Source organism: Symphalangus syndactylus, chromosome 13 (assembly GCF_028878055.3).
Source record: "Symphalangus syndactylus isolate Jambi chromosome 13, NHGRI_mSymSyn1-v2.1_pri, whole genome shotgun sequence".
Classification (NCBI taxonomy): domain Eukaryota; kingdom Metazoa; phylum Chordata; class Mammalia; order Primates; family Hylobatidae; genus Symphalangus; species Symphalangus syndactylus.
This window is the reverse complement of record NC_072435.2, coordinates 59,314,172-59,336,097: the sequence shown is the minus strand read 5'-3', so window position 1 is coordinate 59,336,097 and position 21,926 is coordinate 59,314,172. Positions and strand designations below refer to the sequence as shown.

At 60.4% G+C, this 21,926-nt stretch overlaps 1 protein-coding gene across 1 annotated transcript; it reads right to left on the bottom strand.

Moving 5' to 3' along the window:
• Positions 1-109: 109 nt before the first annotated feature.
• On the bottom strand, positions 110-21,026 carry KMT2B (lysine methyltransferase 2B). The gene is made up of 37 exons (XM_055236604.1): positions 20,647-21,026; positions 19,486-19,558; positions 17,223-19,243; positions 16,561-16,674; positions 16,315-16,465; positions 15,759-16,038; positions 15,531-15,586; positions 15,019-15,294; positions 14,295-14,389; positions 13,939-14,037; positions 13,693-13,806; positions 13,401-13,547; positions 13,208-13,303; positions 12,669-12,786; positions 11,765-11,878; positions 11,412-11,596; positions 11,247-11,336; positions 11,049-11,153; positions 10,863-10,936; positions 10,144-10,259; positions 9,957-10,048; positions 9,738-9,875; positions 8,863-9,021; positions 8,511-8,631; positions 8,357-8,435; positions 8,106-8,266; positions 6,846-7,070; positions 5,473-6,766; positions 5,295-5,384; positions 5,109-5,218; positions 2,157-2,294; positions 1,998-2,072; positions 1,721-1,898; positions 1,241-1,348; positions 1,046-1,129; positions 797-926; positions 110-706 (listed from the first exon to the last, which is right to left on the bottom strand). Exons 1-37 carry the CDS (start codon positions 21,007-21,009, stop codon positions 431-433), a joined length of 8,145 nt encoding a protein of 2,714 aa, XP_055092579.1. The 5' UTR covers positions 21,010-21,026; the 3' UTR covers positions 110-430.
• Between the last annotated feature and the right edge of the window lie 900 nt (positions 21,027-21,926).

Sequence of the window (21,926 nt, the reverse complement as noted above, 5' to 3'; positions counted from 1 at the left end):
GCCTCACCTACCTGATGAGGCTGATGAACTTCCTTGGGTCATGATGGGTCGGTGTGTAGAAGTGGGGTTCCTACCTGCCCCCATAGCCTACAAATGGGAATACCACCTCTCCAAACATTGACAGACTTTATTGTGGGGGGGTTCCCACCTGGGACCCCACCTCTTAAATAAAAAAGTGCATAGAAAAGAAGGGATTTAGAAACCTTTGTACAATATCTACATCCTGGGCCCCCAGGGCAGAAAGAGGGCGATTGCTGGGTGGGCTGGAGGGGTGGAGGCAGGGCCCTTGATGCCTGCATGCCCACATCCACCCTGAACATGAGGGTGGGGGTGAGATGCTCTGGGAGGGGCTAGGGAGCCCCCAGGCTAGGGGCAAGATGGCAGCGACGGCAGCAGGAGGTGTGAGGGGTCGTGGTGGGTGGCCACGGCCTCAGTTAAGGAACCGACGGCAGCGCTTGGCGCCACAGTTGCAGGGCAGCTTGTTGCTGGCATCCTCGATGGGGAACTTGTAGTCGTAGGTGAGCTCCTCACCACGCAGGATGCGGCGCAGGGCGAAGATAACAATGTGTTTCTGGCCTTCCACGTGGATGACCCGAGAGAAGCAGTTGGGCTCACAGGAGTGGTTGATGAAGCGGGCGGCATTGCCATGCATTGTGGCGTCCACTACATCAAAGTCATCCATGCGGAACATATAGCACCCGATGCCCTGCAGGGATGAGGTGGGGAGATCAGGTGCTCTGTCCCCGTGGACAGGCTCGCTTCACCCACTGTCTTCCCACAGCCACTGGGAGCCCACCTTCCCATCGTAGAACTTCTCCCGCTTGTCAGTCAGCACCGAGCGGATGACGATGCCAGAGTACTCGATGACCATCTCCCCCGCGTCAATGTTGCGCTTACAGAACAGGCCTCGCCCGTGGATGGCTGATCTGCAGGGCAGGACGAACAGGGAACTCAGGGGGGAGGGGGACAGAAACCAGACAGTACCCCCTACCCAGTGCACCTGTCCGTCCACCCAAGGGGCATCCTCCCCCCCAACCCCACTCACCTGTAGACACCCACAGCTTCTTTGGACGTCTTCTTAAGGTGACGAAAGCGCATGGCCATGGGCAGCTCCAGGCTGGTGGCACGTCTGGTGAGGGACAGCAGTGTCACCCAGGCTGGTGCTCAGAATGACCTCTCTCACCCCTGCTCACTAAGACCCTTCCAGACCACCACCTGCCCCCCAGCTCACACTCCATACCTGGTTGACCTGAGCTGCACCTCATCCTCCTCCTCATCACAGGTGGCCCCCTCAGGGAGCACTCGGTGCTGGGAGGCCAGGAAGTTGAACATGTCAAAGGTGCACTTCCTGCAGGTGGCAGCAGGGGAAGGAGGAATATACTATTGAAGACAGAGCTAACAGGGAAATGGGTGGGGTTCATTCTTCTGATGTCAGCTCTAGAAAGAACTCTTTAAAATTTTTATTTTAGAGAGGGGGTTTTGCCATGTTGCCCACGCTGGTCTCGAACTCCTGGGCTCATGCGATCCTCCTGCCTCGGCCTCCCAAAGTGGCGGGATTACAGGCGTGAGCCACCGAGCCTGGCTAACTCTAGAAATAACTCTTGAAGTGACCTAGTGTCTCCTCCCCAGGCCTCAGTTTTCAATCTCTACAGTTAACTCCCACCCTCAAGAGCTCTCATAGGGGCGCCCTGACCCAGGCATCACACCCCAGACCTCTCACCGGAGATAGACCTCTGCCCGAGCAGCCCCGTGGGGATTCAGGGGCGGCTCTTCCTGGCCCTCTCCCTGCTGGTGGTAACGGAACTTATAGTGCTGGCAACGCTGGGCTCCAGGGAGCTGCTCGGCCAGGAAGATGACAGCATCATGGTGGATGCCCAGGAGTCTTGCCCCACTCATTCCTGAGGAGAGATGTTGAGGACACACCTGTCATGTGCAGGGCCCATGGTGCCCTCGGGGAGACATCCAGCTCCCCGCCCCCTGTGGGGCCCACCCCTTACCACTAAAGGAGAGATGTCTGAGTCGGGCATGCCCTCGGGCCTCTTGCACTTTCTCGATCAGAGTTCTCCATGCCCCTGGGGAGACAGCAGAGCCAGAGCTGAGTCAGGATGGTGTTTTACGGACACTCTCCCTCCTGCCACTGCACCACCCCCACTCACCCTCCAAGCTCTCTGCCTCCACGCTGAACCCATCCTCACTGCTGATCTCGAAGCGCAGATGTGGGCCAGTCCGTTTCGGGGCCTGGTTCTCTTTATCATCTGGGGATGGAGGCTCTTCCTCAGAGCTCGAAGCCTCACCTGGTCCCAAGAAGCAGGTTGGAGTGAAGATCACCCTTCCTGGACTCAAAAGCCCCTGAGCCCCGCTGTGCTCCCAGCAGACACCACTCTCTCCACCCCTAGGCGCAGACACAGATACTAGGGTCTAATGGCCCTCCTTCTGCTCCAGTTACCCAGTGAGCCCTGCAGAATGGACATTTCTTCCCCTAAGGAGCCTGCGGCTCCTCTTCTGCAGGACTTCTCGGGTACAAGAGCATTCCACAGAGGCTTGGGGCCTTTTGGCTCTGCAGGACACACCTATGGCTCACTCAAACCCAGTATACCATACATCCCATCTACCTGTCATTATTCTGTTTCTCACACAAAATTTAAAATACCAGAGAATTGTATTTTGCACATCTATTTTTTTTAGATGCAGCAAATTTCTGTAACTGTTACAAATATAAAATTATCATTTTGTGAGACAGAGTCTCGTTCTGTCGCCCAGGCTGGAATGCAATGGCGCGATCTCGGCTCACTGCAACCTCTGCCTCTCAGATTCAAGCAATTCTCCTGCCTCAGTCTCCCGAGTAGCTGAGATTAAAGGCGCCCACCACCATGCCTGGCTAATTTGTATTTTCAGTACAGATGGGGTTTCACCATGATGGCCAGGCTGACCTCAGGTGATCCGCCTGCCTCAGCCTCCCGAAGTGCTGGGATTACAGGCGTGAGCCACTGTGCCCAGCTACAAATATATTATTATATAGGCTCAAATGCACAGAGCCAAGTACACTGTATGTTATGAGCTATTTAGGGGATTTCTCGAGGGTTAACAGATTAAACAGGGCAGACAGACGTGCTGACGTAGATGTGGATGTGAAGAAGGGGGCTGGGGGTTGGGATAATGCTGGGCTTGAACACCTGGAAGGATAAAACTTCCATGGACTGAGACAGCGAAGGCAAAAGAAGAATGGGTTTGGCGTGCGGGTGGAGGGCTCAGTTTGGGACACGCTGACTTTGAGAAGCCTCTGAGAAACCTCCCCCTGCAACCTGCTGGTGGAGGTGGTGGGCAGGCAGCAGGACGGGATGGAGGAGGCCACAGTTCAGGGACAGGGTCTAGGCTGGAGAGAGCAATGTGGAGACAATCAGAACACAGACGGGAGGACAGCCACCAAGCAGGAAGGGAGCCCTTGGGAGTGAGCATACAGAGAAGTCAAGGCCAGGGCCCCAGGACACATCTAGACTGACAGCTGTGGGCAAGGAGGCAAGACCAGAGGTGAGAGCAGGAGCAGCCTTGGAAGCCAGGAAGACAATGCTTCACGGCAGGAGGGATCCGCTACACCAAACGCTGTTGCTGCTCAAGCAGGTGTGGGCTGGGGACTGACCACTGGGGGTTGGGGGCACAAAAGCTTGAGTGGAACAGGCTTTAGGAGAGGCAAAACCCACATGGCCACACTCTCCCGATGTCACCTCTCCAGGCCACCCTGCCCCACCTCCCCTGCCCCAAGGGAGACTCTAAAGCAACACTCCTGCCGTGTTATTCCTGTCCTCTCCAGGCCTCAGTGCCCCAGAGTCCACCTCTGACAACTTCTTCCCCGTGTCCCCCAACCCTCACCTCCACTGTTTCCCGAACACGGCAGGACTGACCACAGGAACCCTGGCAGGTGCTCTCACTGCTCGCTTTCTCAGTGCCCACTCTAACCTGCCCTTGCTAATGTGTCTGTGTCCCGCACCAAAATGTGGTCTGATCCCTAAGGACAGGGACCTCCCAAGGCCACTGCCATATTCTCATGTCATCTCTGAGACATAAGCAGCCTCTGAGTTAAGCACTCTCAATCCATGTCACTCTGCTTCCCCGCTCAGCAACTGAGCTCTGTGTCATGAGAAAATCCAAACATCTGGACAGGATTGGGCCACCACAAAATCCCAGCCTCAGGCTGCTCAACCACCAGCTTACCTGGCCGCAGCCACTTCCCTAGCCACTGCCCTCAGGGACCAACAGAAAACTCCACCACTCCACCGCCAGCTTCAAGGAGTCCATCAGCCAAGCCTCCTCCAGGGGCCTCCACCCCGTGTATTACAGTTTCTGCATAAACACCTGCTTCCCCTCCTCTCCTTTACCTCAGAGGTCACCAGTTCAAAACCAGCCACGAGGCCTCTTCCCACTGCCTTTTCCATCCCAGCCTGCCCTTCCCCGCCACCCATGGCTCCGCTGTCTCGGTCCTCACACCAAGCATCTCCACGCTGCTAGCCCACCTCCCGCTCCTGATCCTTAGCTGAACTCTGGCCAAGTGCCTGGGCTGTTTTGCCTTCCTCAACCATGGTCTCAATTCTGGACTCTGACACAACACCCCACCCTGTGCCAACTGCTCTCACTGGACACCAACCCTAGACTCCACAGGCCCGGCAGTCTCTGTCGCAGCTGAGATGTGACGACTCCCTTCCCTGGGCCTCTGGGACACCACTCTTCTGATCTTCCCACTGTCCCTGACCCTCATCTGGGTGCTAGCTGGGCTGCATTCTCTCTGGATGATCCTAGAACTTCACCTTTGGCTACTCTAGGAAGCTAACTCTTAGCTCCTGGCAGGCTAGGCTCTGAGGCCCTCCCCCAGGCTCTTGGGCATGCTGGACAAAGACCCTTAAGAGGATCCCACGAAGAGGCGAAATGTCATTTCCATGTCTGTTTCTCCCACAAGGCCAGAGGCTCCCCAAGGTCATCTCTAACTCTAGCACCGAGCCTCAGGCTTGGCCCCCGGGAGTAGATACTGGTTTTCAAAGAGGACTGATTTTGCATCTGTGAGTCACCCAGCTGAGCCAAGCACAGGCAAGGAGGGAGAGGGCAAGGCCGGTCCCTACCTGAATAGTGGTGCCACTGGGACTCAAGCAGCAGATCTGGGGGACCATCGGGGACCTGGGGAGGACCAACTTCCGGAAGTGGCAGCAAAGGGGACCGTTCCTGGAGAGGCCTGCGAGAAGAGACCTGTCAGGAAGGGGAAGGACAGAGGTCCCAGACCCTCCAGGGAGAGGGGCCTGGCCACTCACCCAGGACTTTCTTCCCCAGCGGGCTCCCCAGGCCGATCCAGGTCAAGGACCCCGCGCACTGTGGGGGTTTTCATCCTCACACGGCTAAACCTGGGAGGGCGAGCCCAAGAAGGATGAGCCGCATCTCCCACCCATCCGCCCCCTTGCCTGCTCTACCAGCCTCAGCACCCGCACTCACCCGCCACTGCCAAGCCCCGGAACCTGGGGGGTATCCTCTGAGGCCTCTCCATCTTCATCCAGCCGGGGGGCTTTGTATGGGGGAGGTGCTGGCAGGGACCGGCCGGAGAAAGTGGACACCCTCTTGACGCGGATGGCCTGGCGGGGCGGGCTGGCTGGCCCACTGCTGAGCACCAGCGTCAGGGGAGGGGGCGGCGGGGGTGGGGCAGGGCGGACCACCCCGACCACAGGCAGCACGCCGAGGAGGGGGCCTGGGGGCAGAGTCCAGGAGGTGGGAGCAGTAGGGGAAATGGTGGGGGGCAAAGGTGGCTGCTTCACTGGGGGTGGAACAGGCTCACCCTCCCCAGCCATCTTCACAAATACTTGCCCCAGCTTGTTGACAAGGATGATTTTGGATGTGGCGGGTTTGGGGGGCTCAGGGGCAGGGCCAAGGCTTAACACCCGGACCCCCGGGGCCCCTGGGAGCCAGGCAAATGTGCGGGTGGGGTCAGCTGGGCTGACGGACAGGCCTTGGGGGGGCTGGCTGCCATTAGCCAGGGGAGGCGCTGGGGGAAGCGACTCCTCTCTAGGGCCAGCACCTCCATCCCCAGGTCCCCCTAGGTTCTTCAACACAAAATCCACAATTTCTGATGGCAGGTCCTCAGGAGGCCGGGCCCTGTCCCCTGCAGCCCCAAGGACCCCTGCCCGGACTACTCCTGGCCCCGAAGGAGGAGTGCCCTGGCCCCGAGGCTGCTGCACCGCCTCGGCCTCGCTGTCAGTGCCGTCGTCCACGCCGTCCAGCTGTTCAATGCGGGGGGCTCCAGGGGTGGCGCTGGGGGCCAGACCAGGGGCGGACACCACAGTCACAGGGAAGTGGATGTAGCGGGAGGTGGGGCTGGACTCCTCCTCGGAGCTGTCCCCTGGGCCCCCGTGGCTGCTCCCCATGGCCCCAGCGGCTACAATCTCTTCCTGGAAGGGCTCAGTCCCCAGCAGGCTGGCCGCGAAGTCCAGGTCAGCAGCACTCAGTCCTGACACCACCTCCATGTCCTCGAAGTCTGGGCCCAGGTCTTCAGGGGGTGGTGGAGATGGGGCCGGGCCAGGGGGAGCCAGCTCCCCTGAGGTAGGTGTGAGGGCTGTGACGACTGAGGTAGGAGGGGGCACCCTGAGCTGAGGGGAGGTTTTTAGAGGAGGGGAGGCCCGCCGTGATGCAGGCGGCCTGGGGGCCAAAGGGCTAGGACGACGGGAACGTCTGGGGGGAGCTGGGAAGTCCGGGTCTCCCACTGTGGGGATGTGGTGGGTCAGTGAAGATGGACTTCCTGTGGGGGGAGGGTCGGTGTTACCAGCAGCTCCCACCTCCCCGGCTCCATCCCCAACCCCCACATGCCCGGTGCTCACCAGGGGAGGGCAGGGGGCCAAAGGAGACACCCCCCAAGGGCCTCCGGGATGGCGAGTAGTTGGGCACTTTGATTCGAGCCCCCGAGAAAGAACGGGGGGCTGGAGGGGCGCTGCCTGAATCTGGCCGCAGTGGAGGGTCCAGGTTCTGAATGGGCGAGTGGCGCTCAGGAGCTCCAGGGACAAGAACATCTGTGTCCAGTGGGGGGTCCTCACCACCTGGGGGCTCTGAAGAGGTGAGAAACGGCACTGGGGTGGTAGGGGCTCTGCACCAAAGCCTGCCCACATGCCCTCGTCCTGAGCCACTATGCCTCCCAGGCCCCCGACCCTGACCCAGTCACAACAGGCCCCAGTTTCCAGTGACCACCCAGGCCAAGCCCACCGTGGAGTCAGCAAAACTTGCACACACCTGGGCCACGGGGCCTTCAGGGCCTCTCCCCACTCATTCCTTGCCATCTCCTCTTTGCCTCTGCTGCAGGCTTTGCACGCCATGGGGAAATGCCCTCCCTCCAGCATGGCCTGTCCTACCACTTTCTTACCTGCCTGGTGCATCCCTGCCACATCAGATGCTCCCGCCTGCCCCGGCCCGGCAGCTCTCCATTATCTGGCTCCACCCAACCTCTGCAAACTGATCTCCCTCCTCCACCCAAAACTCCCTGGTTTCCGACGGGATGGGTGTACCCTCCTCCTCTGTCCAATTCTTGTCATGCTCCAACCTGGAATAAAGCCCTTCCTACCATCCAAATCTCTTCCGCCTCCTGCTCTGCCCACAACAACCTCTCTCCCATGTCCAAGCCCATTCTTTGCCCTGTGCCATCCAGCTCTCAGCCACATCCCACCGCCAGAGTGGCTGTAAGGGGGCTGGTTTGGGAGCTGGGCAGATCCAGTTCCAATTCCAGCTTCCCTACCATGTTACTGTGTTCAGCCACTGTCCCCTTCAAGGTGTAGTATGGCAACACTGGAGAGCACTACATGAGCACAGAGCCCCAGGTTAGGGAGCTGTTAAGTGCTCTGCTCCCTGCAGTCGTCCAAAAGCTGGTACCCCCTTCAAGTAGGCAGCGTGCCGCTCTCCCCACCTCACTTCCCATGAAAAGCCGGGCACAGCCCCTGGCACACAAGGCACGCCAGTAAGCGAGCTGCCATTACAGCAAATGAAGCAAGAGCAAGCCTCCTGGACTTTCCAAAAGGGAGCGGGGAAGAGAGATCTGTAGGTTTTGTTTAGGGAGAGCGGTATTCAGGAAGAAGACAGAGCCAAAGCCACACCTGAGGAAGGGGCGGGGCTGTGCACAATGGTCTGGTTCTCCTCTGCAGCCTCCAGGTGAGCTGGCTCTTCCCTCGGCCCCCATGGCCGATACTCCAGAATTCGGCACCGATACCAGCAGCGCCTCCGAGCATCCACTGTGCTCCAGTACAGACGGGAGCACCTGGCGTGTGGGACAAGACGGTTAGGATGCTTGGGAAATGGGATCCAGCTATGGAGTCCCCTGGCCCCACGGATCACCCCGACCGCTCACTGGTAGCCAATGGGGAAGAGCCGTCCCTCGCAGTCCGAGAGATCAGACAGAGTACCCAGGGAGTCAATGCGGATGGAGCCTGTGGTGCAAAGCGGAGGTCAGGAGAGGCAGGCAGGACAGGGCAGCAGGACAGGGTGGAGAGCAGGCAGCTTACCAATGAGCACATTGATGGCATCGGGTTCAAGCCCCGTCAAGAACTTCCGCTTGAAGTTGATGCCCTCGAAGTCCACATAGACTCGGCGGAGAACATCAAAACCATCGGGGTTCACGATTTCCTGGAAGAGGGGGTGGCAAAGTGAGGTGGCTGCATTGGTGGGGAAGGTGGATGCCAGAGATAACTCTATAAGCGAAGTCTGAGCAGTCAGGGGCTTGGCCTAAAGGCCTCTGGGAAAACAGATGAGGAGACACTGAGAGGCAGTAGGGCCAGGCCTGGGGGCCACGGGGGTCCCTAAGTGAACAGGAAGAGAGGTGGGGAAGGAGCTGTGTGCCCCACAGTTCTGGCCCACCTTGCCATCCAGGAGATCAGTGTGTTTCTGGCAGAAGACTTTCTTGTCGTCCTGGAAGATGCAGTAGCTGGCCCGGGCACACATGAAGTGGAAGTTGCTGAGGCAGGAGGACAGGCAGCAGCCCACCGTGGCGCCAGGCTTCAGGCAGAGCTCGCAGCGCTGCGTAGGGGAGGGTGGCTCAGGGGAGAAGCCAGGGCTGGGGCTGGGCGCCAGGCACCACTGTCACTGAGTCTGCATGGGTCCTTGTCTAGCCTGGCACCTGGCACGGCAAAGGCTCTCCCCAAGCACAGCCTCTCCCCAGCCGCATCCAGGCCCAGGTGCAGCCTCTCCCCAGCTGCATCCAGGCCCAGGTGCACACCACACTCTCTCTCGTTCTTTGAAGCGAGAATGACAACTAATGCTTGCTGATGGCATTAGTGTGATCGTCTTTGTCACACAGTTTTCAGGCAGAGGTTGTGTTATTTTCATTCTCACAGATACTCCCGCAGTGGAAATCTCTACCATCCCAACGCCCGAGAGTGCTTGAGGTCTCTCTGTACCTGGCCCAGGCACCACTCTGAGGAGTGGGGGAATTCTAACCTCATGGGGATGTAGTGAGAGCTCAACGCCACCCAGCATGGAAAGCATGCAGCCCAGGTTCAATCAACGGGCACTCTTCTCACTTTTAGACTCCCACACTTCAGGCCCAGATTACGGCCAGAGGGCCCACATAGGAAAAAGCTGCCATCAGCATCAACGTCCCAGGGCAACCAAGAGACCTCGGCCTGGCAGTGAAAGGATGCCAGGTAGGGAATGTGAAGTAAGAGCTGTCTGCACCGGAGGAGGCCTCCCCGAGAGCCAGAGGGCTGCCCACCTCTCTGGGCCCACGCCCTCACCATCTGCCTCCCTCGGGCCACAGCAGCATGCACATTCTTGAGGGAGCCGTCGTTTTCCTCGAAGACTTCCGCCGACCAGATGGCACAGTTGACGTGTGTCCACTCGTTCTGCCCGATGTACAAGAGCCGCCCTGCCTCCTGGGGCAGGAGAGGAGTGGCATGACGTGGGGGGCCAGGGAACAGGCCCCACAACCTAGCACGTCACACAGCAGCCCTCACCTTGGAGTCTGCATCCCCGTATTTGAGGCAGAGTGCACACTGACGGGGGTCCTCCAGGTGTGAGAAGGCAGACGGATCCTTGCCCTGGAATGCTGGAGAGGAAATGTGAAGGGAGGTCTAAGAATCAGCATCCAGAGCCAGGCCACCAACACAGGGCCCTGGCTTCTGGCCCCCCACTTCCCAGTACCTGCTGACGGATCCCCTGGAGGCTGCCCTGATTCTGGGGTCTCTGGTTCCTGCTGTCTCCACTGCGCATAGACATGATCCAGGGATGGGGGCAACACCGCATTGGGAAGGACTCCGCTGTGGACAGGCAGGGTTAGCAGCTGATGTGCCCAACAAGGGCAGCTGAACGGGGGCCCATCCACAAACCAGCCTGAACTCGCCATGACACCCGCTACTCCCTCTCTATGTGGAATTTCTCTCAGTCCACCAAATAAGCCAGGCCCTCTTGTGCCACCTTGGACATATGAAATGCTGCTCCTTATGCCTGGAATACTCTTCCTCCTCAGCTCTGCTCCGATGTCATCTCTTTCAGGAAGCCTTCCCTGACACCAGGGCTCCAGCAGGTACCCCCTCCGGGCCCCCACCGCCCCCTGGTATTCTCCATCACTGCCCTGACCATCTGGGTCTTCAGTGCCTGCCTGGCTCCACAATGAGCTCTTTAAGCAGAGCCCAATCTGACTCGCTCACTGCTTTGTCCCCAGCATTGCCCTGCGCGAAGCAGAAACAAAGCTTTGCTAGTCTAGAACCACCACGGAATCTCACCCGGGTTCTACCACCCTCCTCTCCAGCTCTGCTCCAGACCCTACGTCTGCTCATCTCTTCTCAGCCCAGTGTGGCCCCTGCATGCCCTGGCCTTGCCCTCACTCCCCGGCTTCCCTCCTGCTACCCAGCCTTGCTCACTTTGGCAGCCGGGTACTCCGTCGCCAATACTTGGGGTCGTGGGCGTCGAACCAGCCGAACGCAGATTCTAGCAGCTGGGGAGTGGGTTAACAGGATGAGAAGAGCCGGCTTCCCCAGGAGAGCTGGCAAGGGCAGGGTCTGAAGGTCCCACTCCCCCACCCCACAAGCGTCCCCGGAAGAGCCCACCTTCAGCAGGAGCCCCTTCATCTGGCCTCCAGCCCGGCGCTCCGGGGTCTCTCCCTCCTCCGAGTGCCGCATGAGGATGCCCACCATGTCCTCCATGAAGCTGTGCTGTAAGGGGGTTTGTCAGAGACTGAGTCCCCTCTGTGCAACCCCAGCCCTCTCCTCCTGCCACCCACCTGCTCCTCCTGGTGTACCACTCACCACAGACTTGTAGTGGCCATCCTCGAAGCGCTGACTCACAGCTTGCAGGCTGCAGGGTCCTGGGTGCAGTTGCTTCCCATCCAGCCCACACTGCAAAGCGGGGAAGTTAGCAGGGCTGGGGGTGGGCCTGGCCCCGGCCCATCCTGCCTCCAGGGCCCTCCAGACCTGGGTGCAGAGCAGCAGTGGGCCCGCCACCTTGGAGCTCAGCAGGCCCTGGAGCACCTGGCGCAGGCCCCCCTGGAGGGCCCCACTGAGAGCCTCTCGCCAGCGAGGCTGCGCTGCCCCAGCACATGGTCCGCAGGTGTACAGCACCGAGTCTGGCAGTCCTGAAAGGATCTCGTAGTCTTCATCTAGGATAGCCAAGTGGGAAAGGGAAAAGTGGTTTCAGAGGATGTGAGGGCTCCCAGCAGCCCCTAGGCCAGCAAAGACCCTTAGCCCACCAGTCCTCTTGGGGCCTGTGGTGGGGGTAGGTGTCCCCACAGGGTTGAGGCTGCAGCCCGGGTGCTCCACTGACTCACCTGAGAGCCCCTCGCACTTGGCATGCACCCAGTGATCACACTGAGCGCACTGCATCATCTTGCTCTCATAGTCGTTGTCTTCATAGCAGCGTGTGCAGATCGGGCAGTAGTTTCCTAGAGGAAGGGGAGAAGGAGTCAGAGGTGCTGGAGCTCCCACTCAGCCCTAAGCGTCTCTGTTCAGGGATTAGCAGTATCTTAGCTGCCTCCGTTATGCCCGTTTTGGGCCCCTACCAGTCTCTAACAGCTCCTTGAGGATGAGGCTTTTTTTTTTTTTGAGACAGAGTCTTGCTCTGTCACCCAGGCTGGAGTGCAGTGGCAAGATCTCCGCTCACTGCAACCTCTGCCTCCTGGGTTCAAGCGATTCTCCTGCCTCAGACTCCCGAGTAGCTGAGATTACAGGTGTCCGCCATCATGCCTGGCTAATTTTTGTATTTGTAGTACAGATGGGGTTTCACACCATGTTGGCCAGGCTGATCTCGAACTCCTCACCTCAGGTGATCCACCTGCCTCGGCCTTCCAAAGTGTTAGGATTACAGGCTTGAGCCACTGTGCTTGGCCTTAGGATGAGGCCTCTTTTCAGACTCTGCAGAACATGGGGCCTTGCTAATGTGCTGCCTGAATAAGTCTTCCAAACTGCTCAGTGGAGACGTGAGGTTCCAGCAAGTACCTCAGACACCAAGATAGTGGGGTCCCACGCCTTCCACTCCCACCACCCTCAGAGGGGCTATGTGTCCGTTTTACATACTGGATGGACTCCTGTGGAAGAGTTCCCTGAGTTGCAGAGATAGTCCCATAACTAGAAGGTGGAAAGCCATGAGAAAAGAGGGTCTGTGCTGAAGCCTGTAGAAGAGCCTGGCCATTCCCCCGTGGCCCCCAGCATCCAGTTCCCCTGCCCGGTCCCCACCTTTCTCATATAGCTGGGTGCACCTGGGGCAGAGGCTGTAATCTCCAGACCACTCGACGTCCCAGTTCTTGCCTGGAGTTGCCCCACAGCTCTTACAGCGCACACAGGCTGAACAGATCTGGGGGAGCAGGGCGATGTTAGGGGAAAGCCAGGCACTGGACTGGAGCAACATGAGCGGGAGACGGGTGAGGAGGAATTGGGGATATGCAGGAAGCAGGCAAGGAGGGATGGGTAAGAGGAGAAAACACGCAGGACAGACACGGAGGACGAACATGAGGTGGGCAGGAGAGGACATCAGGCTACAGCAGGGGATTCTGAGCCCATGGAACGTGAGATTCATAAGCCCCTAAAACCACTCCATACAAATTCTGAATATAAATCTGACCTATGTGAAATTTTTGAAGAAAAAATATTACTAATCAAATTCTTAAGAGGAGCCCCAACCCCTGCTCCTCCTGAGAGCCCCAGCCTAGAGCAAGTTTGAGGGTGGTGGTGATAGTCATTAGAGACAAAGCAAGGGGGTGAACCTCATCTCTCACCCAGTGGCGCCGTTTGCGTGTGGCCCGTGTTGGATAGCTGGGCCCCAGACAGGCCGGGTGGTAAGCATGGCGGCAGCGCTCACACTCCAGGAGGTGCTGTTGGATGTGGAGACAGAGATGGCGAAACCTGCTGGCACAGGGAGGCCCTCACCTTCAGGTCTCCACCCACCCTGGCCGGCCCTTGGGCCCAAACCTTGGATCCACGGCCTTTGCGTCCACAGACATGGCAGAATTTGCAGCGACGGCAGCACCAGGTGTCGTGATGCTGGGGCAGGGGCCGCTCGGCCTCCTCCAGGCAGAATGGATGGAATGGGTCACAGCAGACTTGGCAGAACACCAGCTGGGGACAGGGTAGGGGAGTGAATGATGGGCACAGCATGAGGCCAGAGGGCCAAGGGATGAGACCCAGCTGAGAGGGCCCAAGGAATCAGGCCATGGGGACCGACAGAGATCTGGGGGTCTGTGAAGAAAGGCGGAGATCTAACCTCGTGGAGTCCTTTGCTGGCACACAGCAAGCACACCATCGGGGGGCCCCCTGGCACAGAGGTGAGCACGCTCAGGCCCCCCATCAGCCACACGTTCTCTAAATCACAATCCTCCTGGGGGAAGAGAGGAAGAAGGATCAGAGGGCCACCAGGCATACAAGGCAGACCCACCTGGCTTCTCGATGACACAGTCATTGAGGTTCTTCCAACCAGAGGCTCTGTGACTCGCCCCACTCAATGCCATACCTTAAAATCCACACGGACGCGGTGCACACCATCGGGAGACTTCTGCTTTCCAGTCCAGCCATTGGGAAAAGAAGCAAAGGGGCCAGGGGCCAAAGCATCCTGGGGAGGGAAGGTAGGGGAGTTCAGAGCTGCCAGTCTGGCTGCGATGCAGACTCCTCTCCTCACCGCCCTTCCGCCAGCCTACTGGACCCAGACCCTGATCCAGACCCCTTTGCTTTCCAGACAGGCAAGGCCCGCCTCATCCCTCAGGGCCTGTCCTCTCGTGTGGACACACCACGACACTCTGGTGTGTCTGTCACTCTGACTTGCCAGGTAGCTCCTGGAGGGAAGGGGCTCTCGGAGCGGGCCGTGCTGACCTTGTCCAGGCGCCTTCGGGCCTTGAGCTGCAACACAGGCTGCAGGGTGGGTTTGCGGGGCCGGCTCTGCTCCTCAGGTTCTGGCAGTGGCAGCTCTAGGCAAGACACAATGAGCAGTGAGGTCACTCCCCTTCCACGCCCCTCTTCTTCTACAACCCCAAATGTTACCTGGATTCCCAGGGCCTTCTTTAACTAACCAAGACCTGCCAAGACGATTCTTTTTCTTGTTTTTTGAGGCAGGGTCTCGCTCTGTTGCCCAGACTGGAATGCAGTAGCGTGACCCATAGCCCACTGCAGCCTTGAACTCCCAGGCTCAGACGATCCTCCTGCCTCAGCCTCCTGAGTAGCTGAGACCACAGATGCGTGCCACCATATACAACTAACTTTTGCTTTTATAGGGATGGGGTCCCACTATGTTGCCCAGGCTGGTCTTGAACTCCTGGGCTCAAGTGATCCTCCCACCTTGGCCTCCCAAAAGCGCTGGGATTACAAGTGTGAGCCACTGCACCAGGCCTAGGATGACCCTTAAGTCTCACTCATTAGGCTGACTGAGAACCTCATAGGCCAGTTCTGTACATCCACCTAAAAACTGCCTCCTCCTCTGCCCTCAGCCACCTTCTCTATCAGACTGACAGAGCCCTGGGTCTGGGTGCCTTGCCCCTCCTACACAAAAGACACAAGACTAAATACATGATCAACAGGGAAAGCATTAAGCAGTTCGCACCATTTTCTCGGGGGGTCCGACGCCGAGGAGCAGGGGGGCCCCCGGGCTCCGAGTCATCCGAATCCTCGAAGATATCATAGGAGGGTCGCTGTTTGACGCAGCGCCGGGCTGACTTGCGCTGCAGGAGGGAGTCCTGCTCCTCGGGCCCTGGGGGGGCCACCACCTCCTCCCGGGGCCCCCCAGCTCCCGCCCCCCGGCGTGGGCCTGGAGGACCAGGGGAGGCCTCAGGAGATTCATCGGAATCCCAGGGCAACAGCGTCTTCACTATCGTCCGGCCTGCGGGAACAGGGGACTTAGTAGGATTTGAGCTCAGCCAGGGACACGGGACACTGGACGCTGGGAGAGAAGCCAGAAAGAAGCAGGGCAGGGAATGAACGCGGGAGCTATGAAAGCACACAACGGAGAAGACAGAGAGGGTGAGCTGCAAGGGAGGAGAGCAAAGAAACACAGCTCCCTCCACAGCACAAACTCTAATATGGTTTTGAGAAGAAATGCTCCTTAAAGCTCGTCACCTTTTTTAGCCAGTCGTTCCATCTTCCGAGCCTCTATTTTGTCACACTTCCGGTATCTGGGGAGGGGAGCAGCACGTCACCAGGGTAGGGGACTGGTGGTCTGGGGGAAGAGAGGAAGCTCTCCACAAGAATGCCAACCCCACTGCTCTGGCCAGGCAGAAGAGAAGCAAGACAGGACGCCTAGGGGACCAACAACCACGGGAACGAGGCCACGCCCCAGCTACTCACACACAGCACTGCTTCTTGGTGTTGGGGCCCCCAAACTTGGGCTTGTCTAGGCAGTTGACACATGACCCACAGTCCTGCACACGTAGGCAGCCCCGACAGTGTCCACATCGAGCCATCCGCATCTTCTTGCCGTGATGGGAGGGCAGTGAGCGCCGGGGTGTGTGGGCCAGGGTCCCTCCAGACCCTGTGGGCTCTGATTCTCCCCCAGGGCCTGCTGCCTCCACCTTTCCCCGCCGGGACCGTGACGGGACACTCTCAGTCTCGGACGCCGATGATGTATCTATTGCAGCAGGCAGGGAGGAGGGGATGGAGCCACAAAGCCACGAGGCTTCTACCTCACTTCCCTGCTTTCCCACAATCTGGCTCTTGCTTTCTCACAGTGCCTGGTTCCTGGTGCCCCCAAACGAAGTTGCTCTAGGACCTAGCACTCCAGCCCACTTGCCACCTAACCCCTGAGCACCTGACTTGGCTCCCTCTCTCCTAGGCTCTTGGTGCATGTCACCCAAGTGTGGGGTCATCCCCAAACCTGACATGGCTGTCCAGTCTCCCCACCTACCCTCTGTGGCGAGGTCCTGCCGATCCCGGAGAGGGAGGGCACTGAGGCGAGGGACATCTTCGGGAACCATGGCCCGGGCCTGACCCAGGGCCACAGCAGCATGACGGCACACGTGTTTGATGCGGGGACCTTGCACAGGGGACTCGGGACCCTGGGGGAGAAATAGGAGTGTGTGTGGGCAGCTTGCGCTCCCGCAGCCCTGCTCCTCCCACCAGTCTTCTTCAGGGCCCTCCTCCCGATGCATACTGAGGGCCGCTCTCTCTTAGCTTCCACCGACTCATCTTCAGACCGGACAGGGCCTCTGTCGGAGATCTGCTTGACAGCCCCGGCCACCTCCTCCATCTGCCCTCCAGGGCTCAGCTGGCAGGGAATAAACAGGGTCAGGGGCTGGACAGTGAAGAAAGACAGGGACAGGGAGCTGGGTGTGGTGGCTGATGCCTGTAATCCCAGCACTTTGGGAGGCCGAGACGGGCAGATCACGAGGTCAGGAGTTCAAGACCAGCCTGGCCAATGTGGTGAAACCCTGTCTCTACTAAAAATACAAAAATTAGCCAGGCGTGGTGATGGGCACCTGTAGTCCCAGCTACTCGAGAGACTGAGGCAGGAGAATCTCTTGAACCCGGGAGGCGAAGGCTGCAATGAGCCGAGATCACGCCACTGCACTCCAGCCTGGACAAAGTGAGACTCGGTCTCAAAAAAAAAAAAAAAAAGAAAGATAGGGACAGGAAACTAGCACAGAGAAGGGCCAGGGCTGGGGAGGAACAAAGGAAGGTGAGGCATCACGAAAGGCGAGATCTGAGGGTTCCCCGCAATGCTGGAAAGTGTCCAGGGAGGCGGGAGGTTAGGGGGCTGCAAAGAATGGAGGCTGGATGGCTGGGTGTGCTGCTGGGCCCAGGGACCACACTCACCGGCATGGAAGCTGCCACCTTCTGCTGCTGCTGCTGGTCGATCTTGAATAGCTGCACTTTGGCTCTCTTGAGGAGGCTGAACATCTTCTCCTCCACCCCAGACAGCGGCAAGGAACCCAGGCCCGGAATCCGGGCTTTTTCCAGGGGAGGCATCTGCCGTGGTGATGGCGGTGGCTGCAGCTGTGGCTGTGGTGGCGGTAGCGCCTGGGGCAGGAGCTGGGTTTGCAAGGCCTGCAGGGGCTGCAGTAGCTGAGCCTGTGTCTGTGGCCCGTTGCTCAGAGCTGGAGCCCCGTAAGGCGACACCTCGGCCTTAACAGGAGTGGCGACCACAGGGGCGAATCGAGGCAGGCTGAGGTGGTTGGTGCGGCCCACTGCCCGAGGCTCAGGCTCAGCTGGAGAGTCATCGGCAGGAGGAGGCTCTGGCTCAGGGGCTTCAGGAGCCCCAAGAGGAGGAGGAGTAAGCACCGATTCGTAGATCTTCAGGTGGGCTTCGCTTGGGGTAAACTGAGGGGCCCGAAGGAGTAGGGGCCTCCGGGAGGAGGTGGCAGGAGCAGGGGGTGGGGAGGGGGCCGGGGGAGGTGGAGGGGCTGGGGGAGGAGGGGGCAGCTCCCGGGTCAGTGAGGTCCAGCGAAATGTGGGTTCCCTTAGGATGGACCGTCTCTTCTCAGGGAGTGGGACTGGGGTAGACGGAGGAGTTGGGGCACGTGGTGGAGAGGGGACTGGTGCTGGCTCCTGGGGAACAGGTGGGGAGGTGGTGATGGGAGGTCGCAGGACAGGTGAGACCTCCACCTTTGGGGGTTTGGGGGGGTCTTCATCCATAAATCGCCGGGGTGTCTTGATGACACGGGAGGAGCGGGCACTCACCACAGGCATAATAAACTGCCGGATATTCTTCAGGAAGGTGGTGCTTTTGGGGGCCACGGTGGGACTGTCTTCCGGAGGGCCTCCCGTGGCGGTGCTGGGGGTTGGAGTGGGAGGAGAGGTGCCCTCTGGCCCTGCCCGAGCAGCTTCCCGCTCCGCCCGCTGGCTGGGAGTCAGGGGAGGCCGACCCCTCTTCCTGGAGCACGTAGCTGGGACCACAGGAGGCGGGGATTCTTCCTGCTCCTCTTGGGCAGGAGGTGGTGGAGTGGATGGTAGAGGTGGTGGGGACACTGGGGGTGGTGGTGGAGGGCAGAGTGGGGGTGGAGGAGATGTCGAAGGGGGTGGGAGGGGTGGAGGAGGTGAAGGGGCTGGAGGAGTCAGAGGCGGTGGTGGCAGCTTTGCCTCTTCCTTTTCTGTGGCTGGCATCATCTCCTCAGCTACAGCTCTTTCTTCCTTCTCTTCTCCCTCCTCCTCATCTTTTTCTTTTTCTTTCTTCTCTTCTCCCTCGTCATCCAGCTTCTGTTCCTGCTTTTTCCAGCAAGGGCTCCCTCCCTGTCCAGATCCAACTCTTCTTTGGGGGGCATCCTGCCAACTTTCCTCATGTTGACCTTGACCCTGACCTGATTCGAGTCCCAAGGACAATTGTCCCATCTTTACTTTTTTGGCCCTTGAAACAAACTTGATCACAAAGGGGAGCCCACCACCTCGGCCGCGGCCCCTGCCTCCACGGCCTCCGCGGCTTGACTGTCCTCCACGCCTGGGGGTTCCAGGTCCTGGACCGGGCCCCTCCTTGCACTTCCAGCTGCCAGTCTGGTGTTTCACTGGAACCATAGGAGGTGGGGGCTCAGGTTTGGGAATTGTCACAGCTGCTTCTGCCACCACTACTGCTTGCTGCTTCCTCCTGCAGGGGCCTGCTGGCCGTCCTGGGGGCCGTCCCCGAGACCGCCGGGGGGTTGAGGGCTCACATGACCGGTTCCGGGGTGCTGGGGGTGCCTGGGCCCGCCGGAGAAGTTCAGTCAGTGCCTGCACCATCCGTTCTGTGCCTTCCTCACCCCGTTTCCGGGCAGGGGTCTTTGGGGGGGTAGGAGCCACATCTGCTAGGCGAGGAGGAGGAAGGGGGGTCGTCTTATGCTTGCGACCCCGACCTCGGGGCGCTCGACCTAAAAGGAGAATAGTTGTGGGAAGATGGATCAAGCCAGCCCTGCAGACAGAGGAAGGCGCTCCAGGAGGGCAGGGACTAAGTCTTGCTTGTGTGTTTCCCCCGCTGCCCAGACTAGCTTGGACTCTGAACACAGAACACATTCGGCAACTGACAGAGGCTAGTTGAACAGGGAAGAGCTGACACGAAGGGCGAGGATTAATTCCTGTGACACTACAGAGGTGGAGTTCCCCCGTCACTCACCTCGCTGGGATCGCAGCGCAGAGCGCAGGGAACTGGGGGCCACATCTTCATCTGAATGAAAACCCTGAAACTCCTGATTTAGGGGACCAGGGGTGGAGGGGAGAAACAGCAGTCAGTGCCAAAGCCCTCGTTCCACCTGAGGTATCGAGGAATATCCCCAGTTCCCACTTAGCATACCCCTGTCTATTTAAAAAGAACGAAAACGACTCAAAGGTCATGGGTAGTGGAAGACAGGGTCTCTCCCTAGGGATGGAGGCGCCAGGTATTTCGAACTCCGATCCCCAGTGCCGGACCACACCAGCACAGCCAAAGCCATGGTTCACTGGCCCAGGAGAGAAGACGACAGGGTCTCCTCAGGAAAGGCAGCAGGCTCCATACTCAGATTCCTTCAGAGTCCAACTCAGACCAAAGTGGGACCTCCACTGACACCTTTTCCGGCCACAATTTATTTCTGAATTAAGTTGGGAACAGGGACCCGCAAGTGGAGGGGCGGGGAGGGCATCAGATGGCTTTCGTACAGGCTCCACTGCGAGCCCTCAAATTGTTATTAACCGTCCAGGGTAACGCAACCCACACCTTCCTGCCTGTTCTGAAAGGCTGGGGGAGAAATCCTGAGCTGAGCTCTGACCTGCTAGAGTGCCCAGTCCCGGCCTTCATCCCACTCCTGTTCAACCCGAGCCCCAAGAGGAAGCCCTTCACCACTCCACCCGAGATGCCAAGAGGAACTGGGGCCCTGGAGAAACCAGGAGGTTGCGAGGCCCGGCGGGGCGGCCCACAGGTAAGAGCCCAGACAGCTCCAACCTGTCTGCCAAGGCCACGCTGCCGCTGTCAACCACGACTGGCTGGGCATGCAGTCCCCACTGCCTCCTTGCCCAAACCTCCACCGCCCTAGCTTTGCCAGCTGCCGAAAAGGATCGGCCCAAGACACTTCAGCGGGACCGACATCGGGCGCGAGTGCCCAGCTGCAGCCGGGGCTTCTCTACCCACTTCCAGAGGCCCTTTCCCCCGGAAGCTGCATGCAGCCGCTCTCCCTCCGTGCCCCGTCTCTCCGAAGGAACCCTAAGGACCCCGCCTGCCCACGCCGCCCCCGGGGCAACCCAGACCCCTGGAAGCCCCGGCCTCCGCCCCACCCGGCGCCGGGGACGCCTCCGACCGCCTCACCTCCTCGTCGGATTCCCCGTCACTGCTCTCCTCCTCCGGCACGCAGCCTCGACTCGGGCCCCAGCCCCGGCCCCGACCCCGGCCCCGGCCCCGCTGGACTCGCGGGCCGGCCCACAGGCGGCGGAGCCGGCGCAGGCCCCGGCGGAGCCCCAGCAAACGGAGCAGGGCCGTGTCCTCCCCGGGCTCGGCTCCGCCCGGCCCCGTCGCGCCACTGCCGCGCCGCAGAGCTACCCGCACTCTTTCGGCCCCGTTGCCCCGTCCGCCGCGGCCCCCGCCCCCGCCGGCGCCCCGCGGCCGGCCCGGGAAGCGGCCCCGCGCGGAGCCAGGCCCGGGGCAACTGCCGCCGCCCGCCGCCGCCGCCATCTTGGCACCGTGAGAGGGGCCGGGGAGGCGGGGGGAGGGGCGGCCCGTGCGCAGGGCCGGGGGGAGGGGAGAGAGCGGGGGCGGGGCGGGGCGGCCGCGGCGCACGACAACAACCAGCGCCGCCGCGGGGCCGCCGGAGGCCGGGGGCCGGGCCGGCCACGCGCAGGGCACCACGGGAGAGGGAGTCCGCGGCCGGCCGGCGCCCTCGGACCGCGCCTGGGGAGCACAGACCCCGCGTCGCGGCCGCAGAGGGGAGAGCCGCGGGGGCCTCCGGGAAATGTAGTCCGGAGGCTTGGCTTCTTCTGCCGGCAGCCAGGGCGCTAGGGCCGAGACTGCGGGGTTCCCGGCCAGGACCCGGAAAGCGGGTTGCCGGGTCTCCGGGAGGTGTGGTCCTAGCCCCAGGCTCCTCCCATTGTTCTTGGCTAGGCCGGCGGCCCGCATGGACTACCACTCCCAGGGTGCCGCGGGCTCGGGCCCCGGGACCCCCCCGAGGCCCTGGGAAATGCAGTTCGCGGCTGCAGGAGGCGTGGGCTGGAGAAGGAGCGGTGGAAAGCATAGTTAATCTGGGTTCCAGGCGCGACCTGGCGGCGGCTCGGCACTGTGTGGAGGGAAGACGCCGGAGAGGCCGCGGTCTCGGGGAGGAGGCGGGTGGCCGAAAGCAGGGTCGGAGCACGCGTTCCTCTGTCGCCCGGGCGGTGCGTTCCCAGATCAGACTCCGCGCGCCGTGGATTGCAGTGGAAGGGGCGAGTGACTTGCGATCGCACAGCCCCCACCAGCCCAGGTCCGGGCATGCCGCGAGGTGTGCCCGGACACCGAGTCCTCGCGGCCGGCTGCCTCCTGGGGAGGACGGGGCGCCTCGGGGGTGGAAGTGTCCACCCTGCTGGACGGCGGACGCAGGGCCACCAGGGGCCGCTACA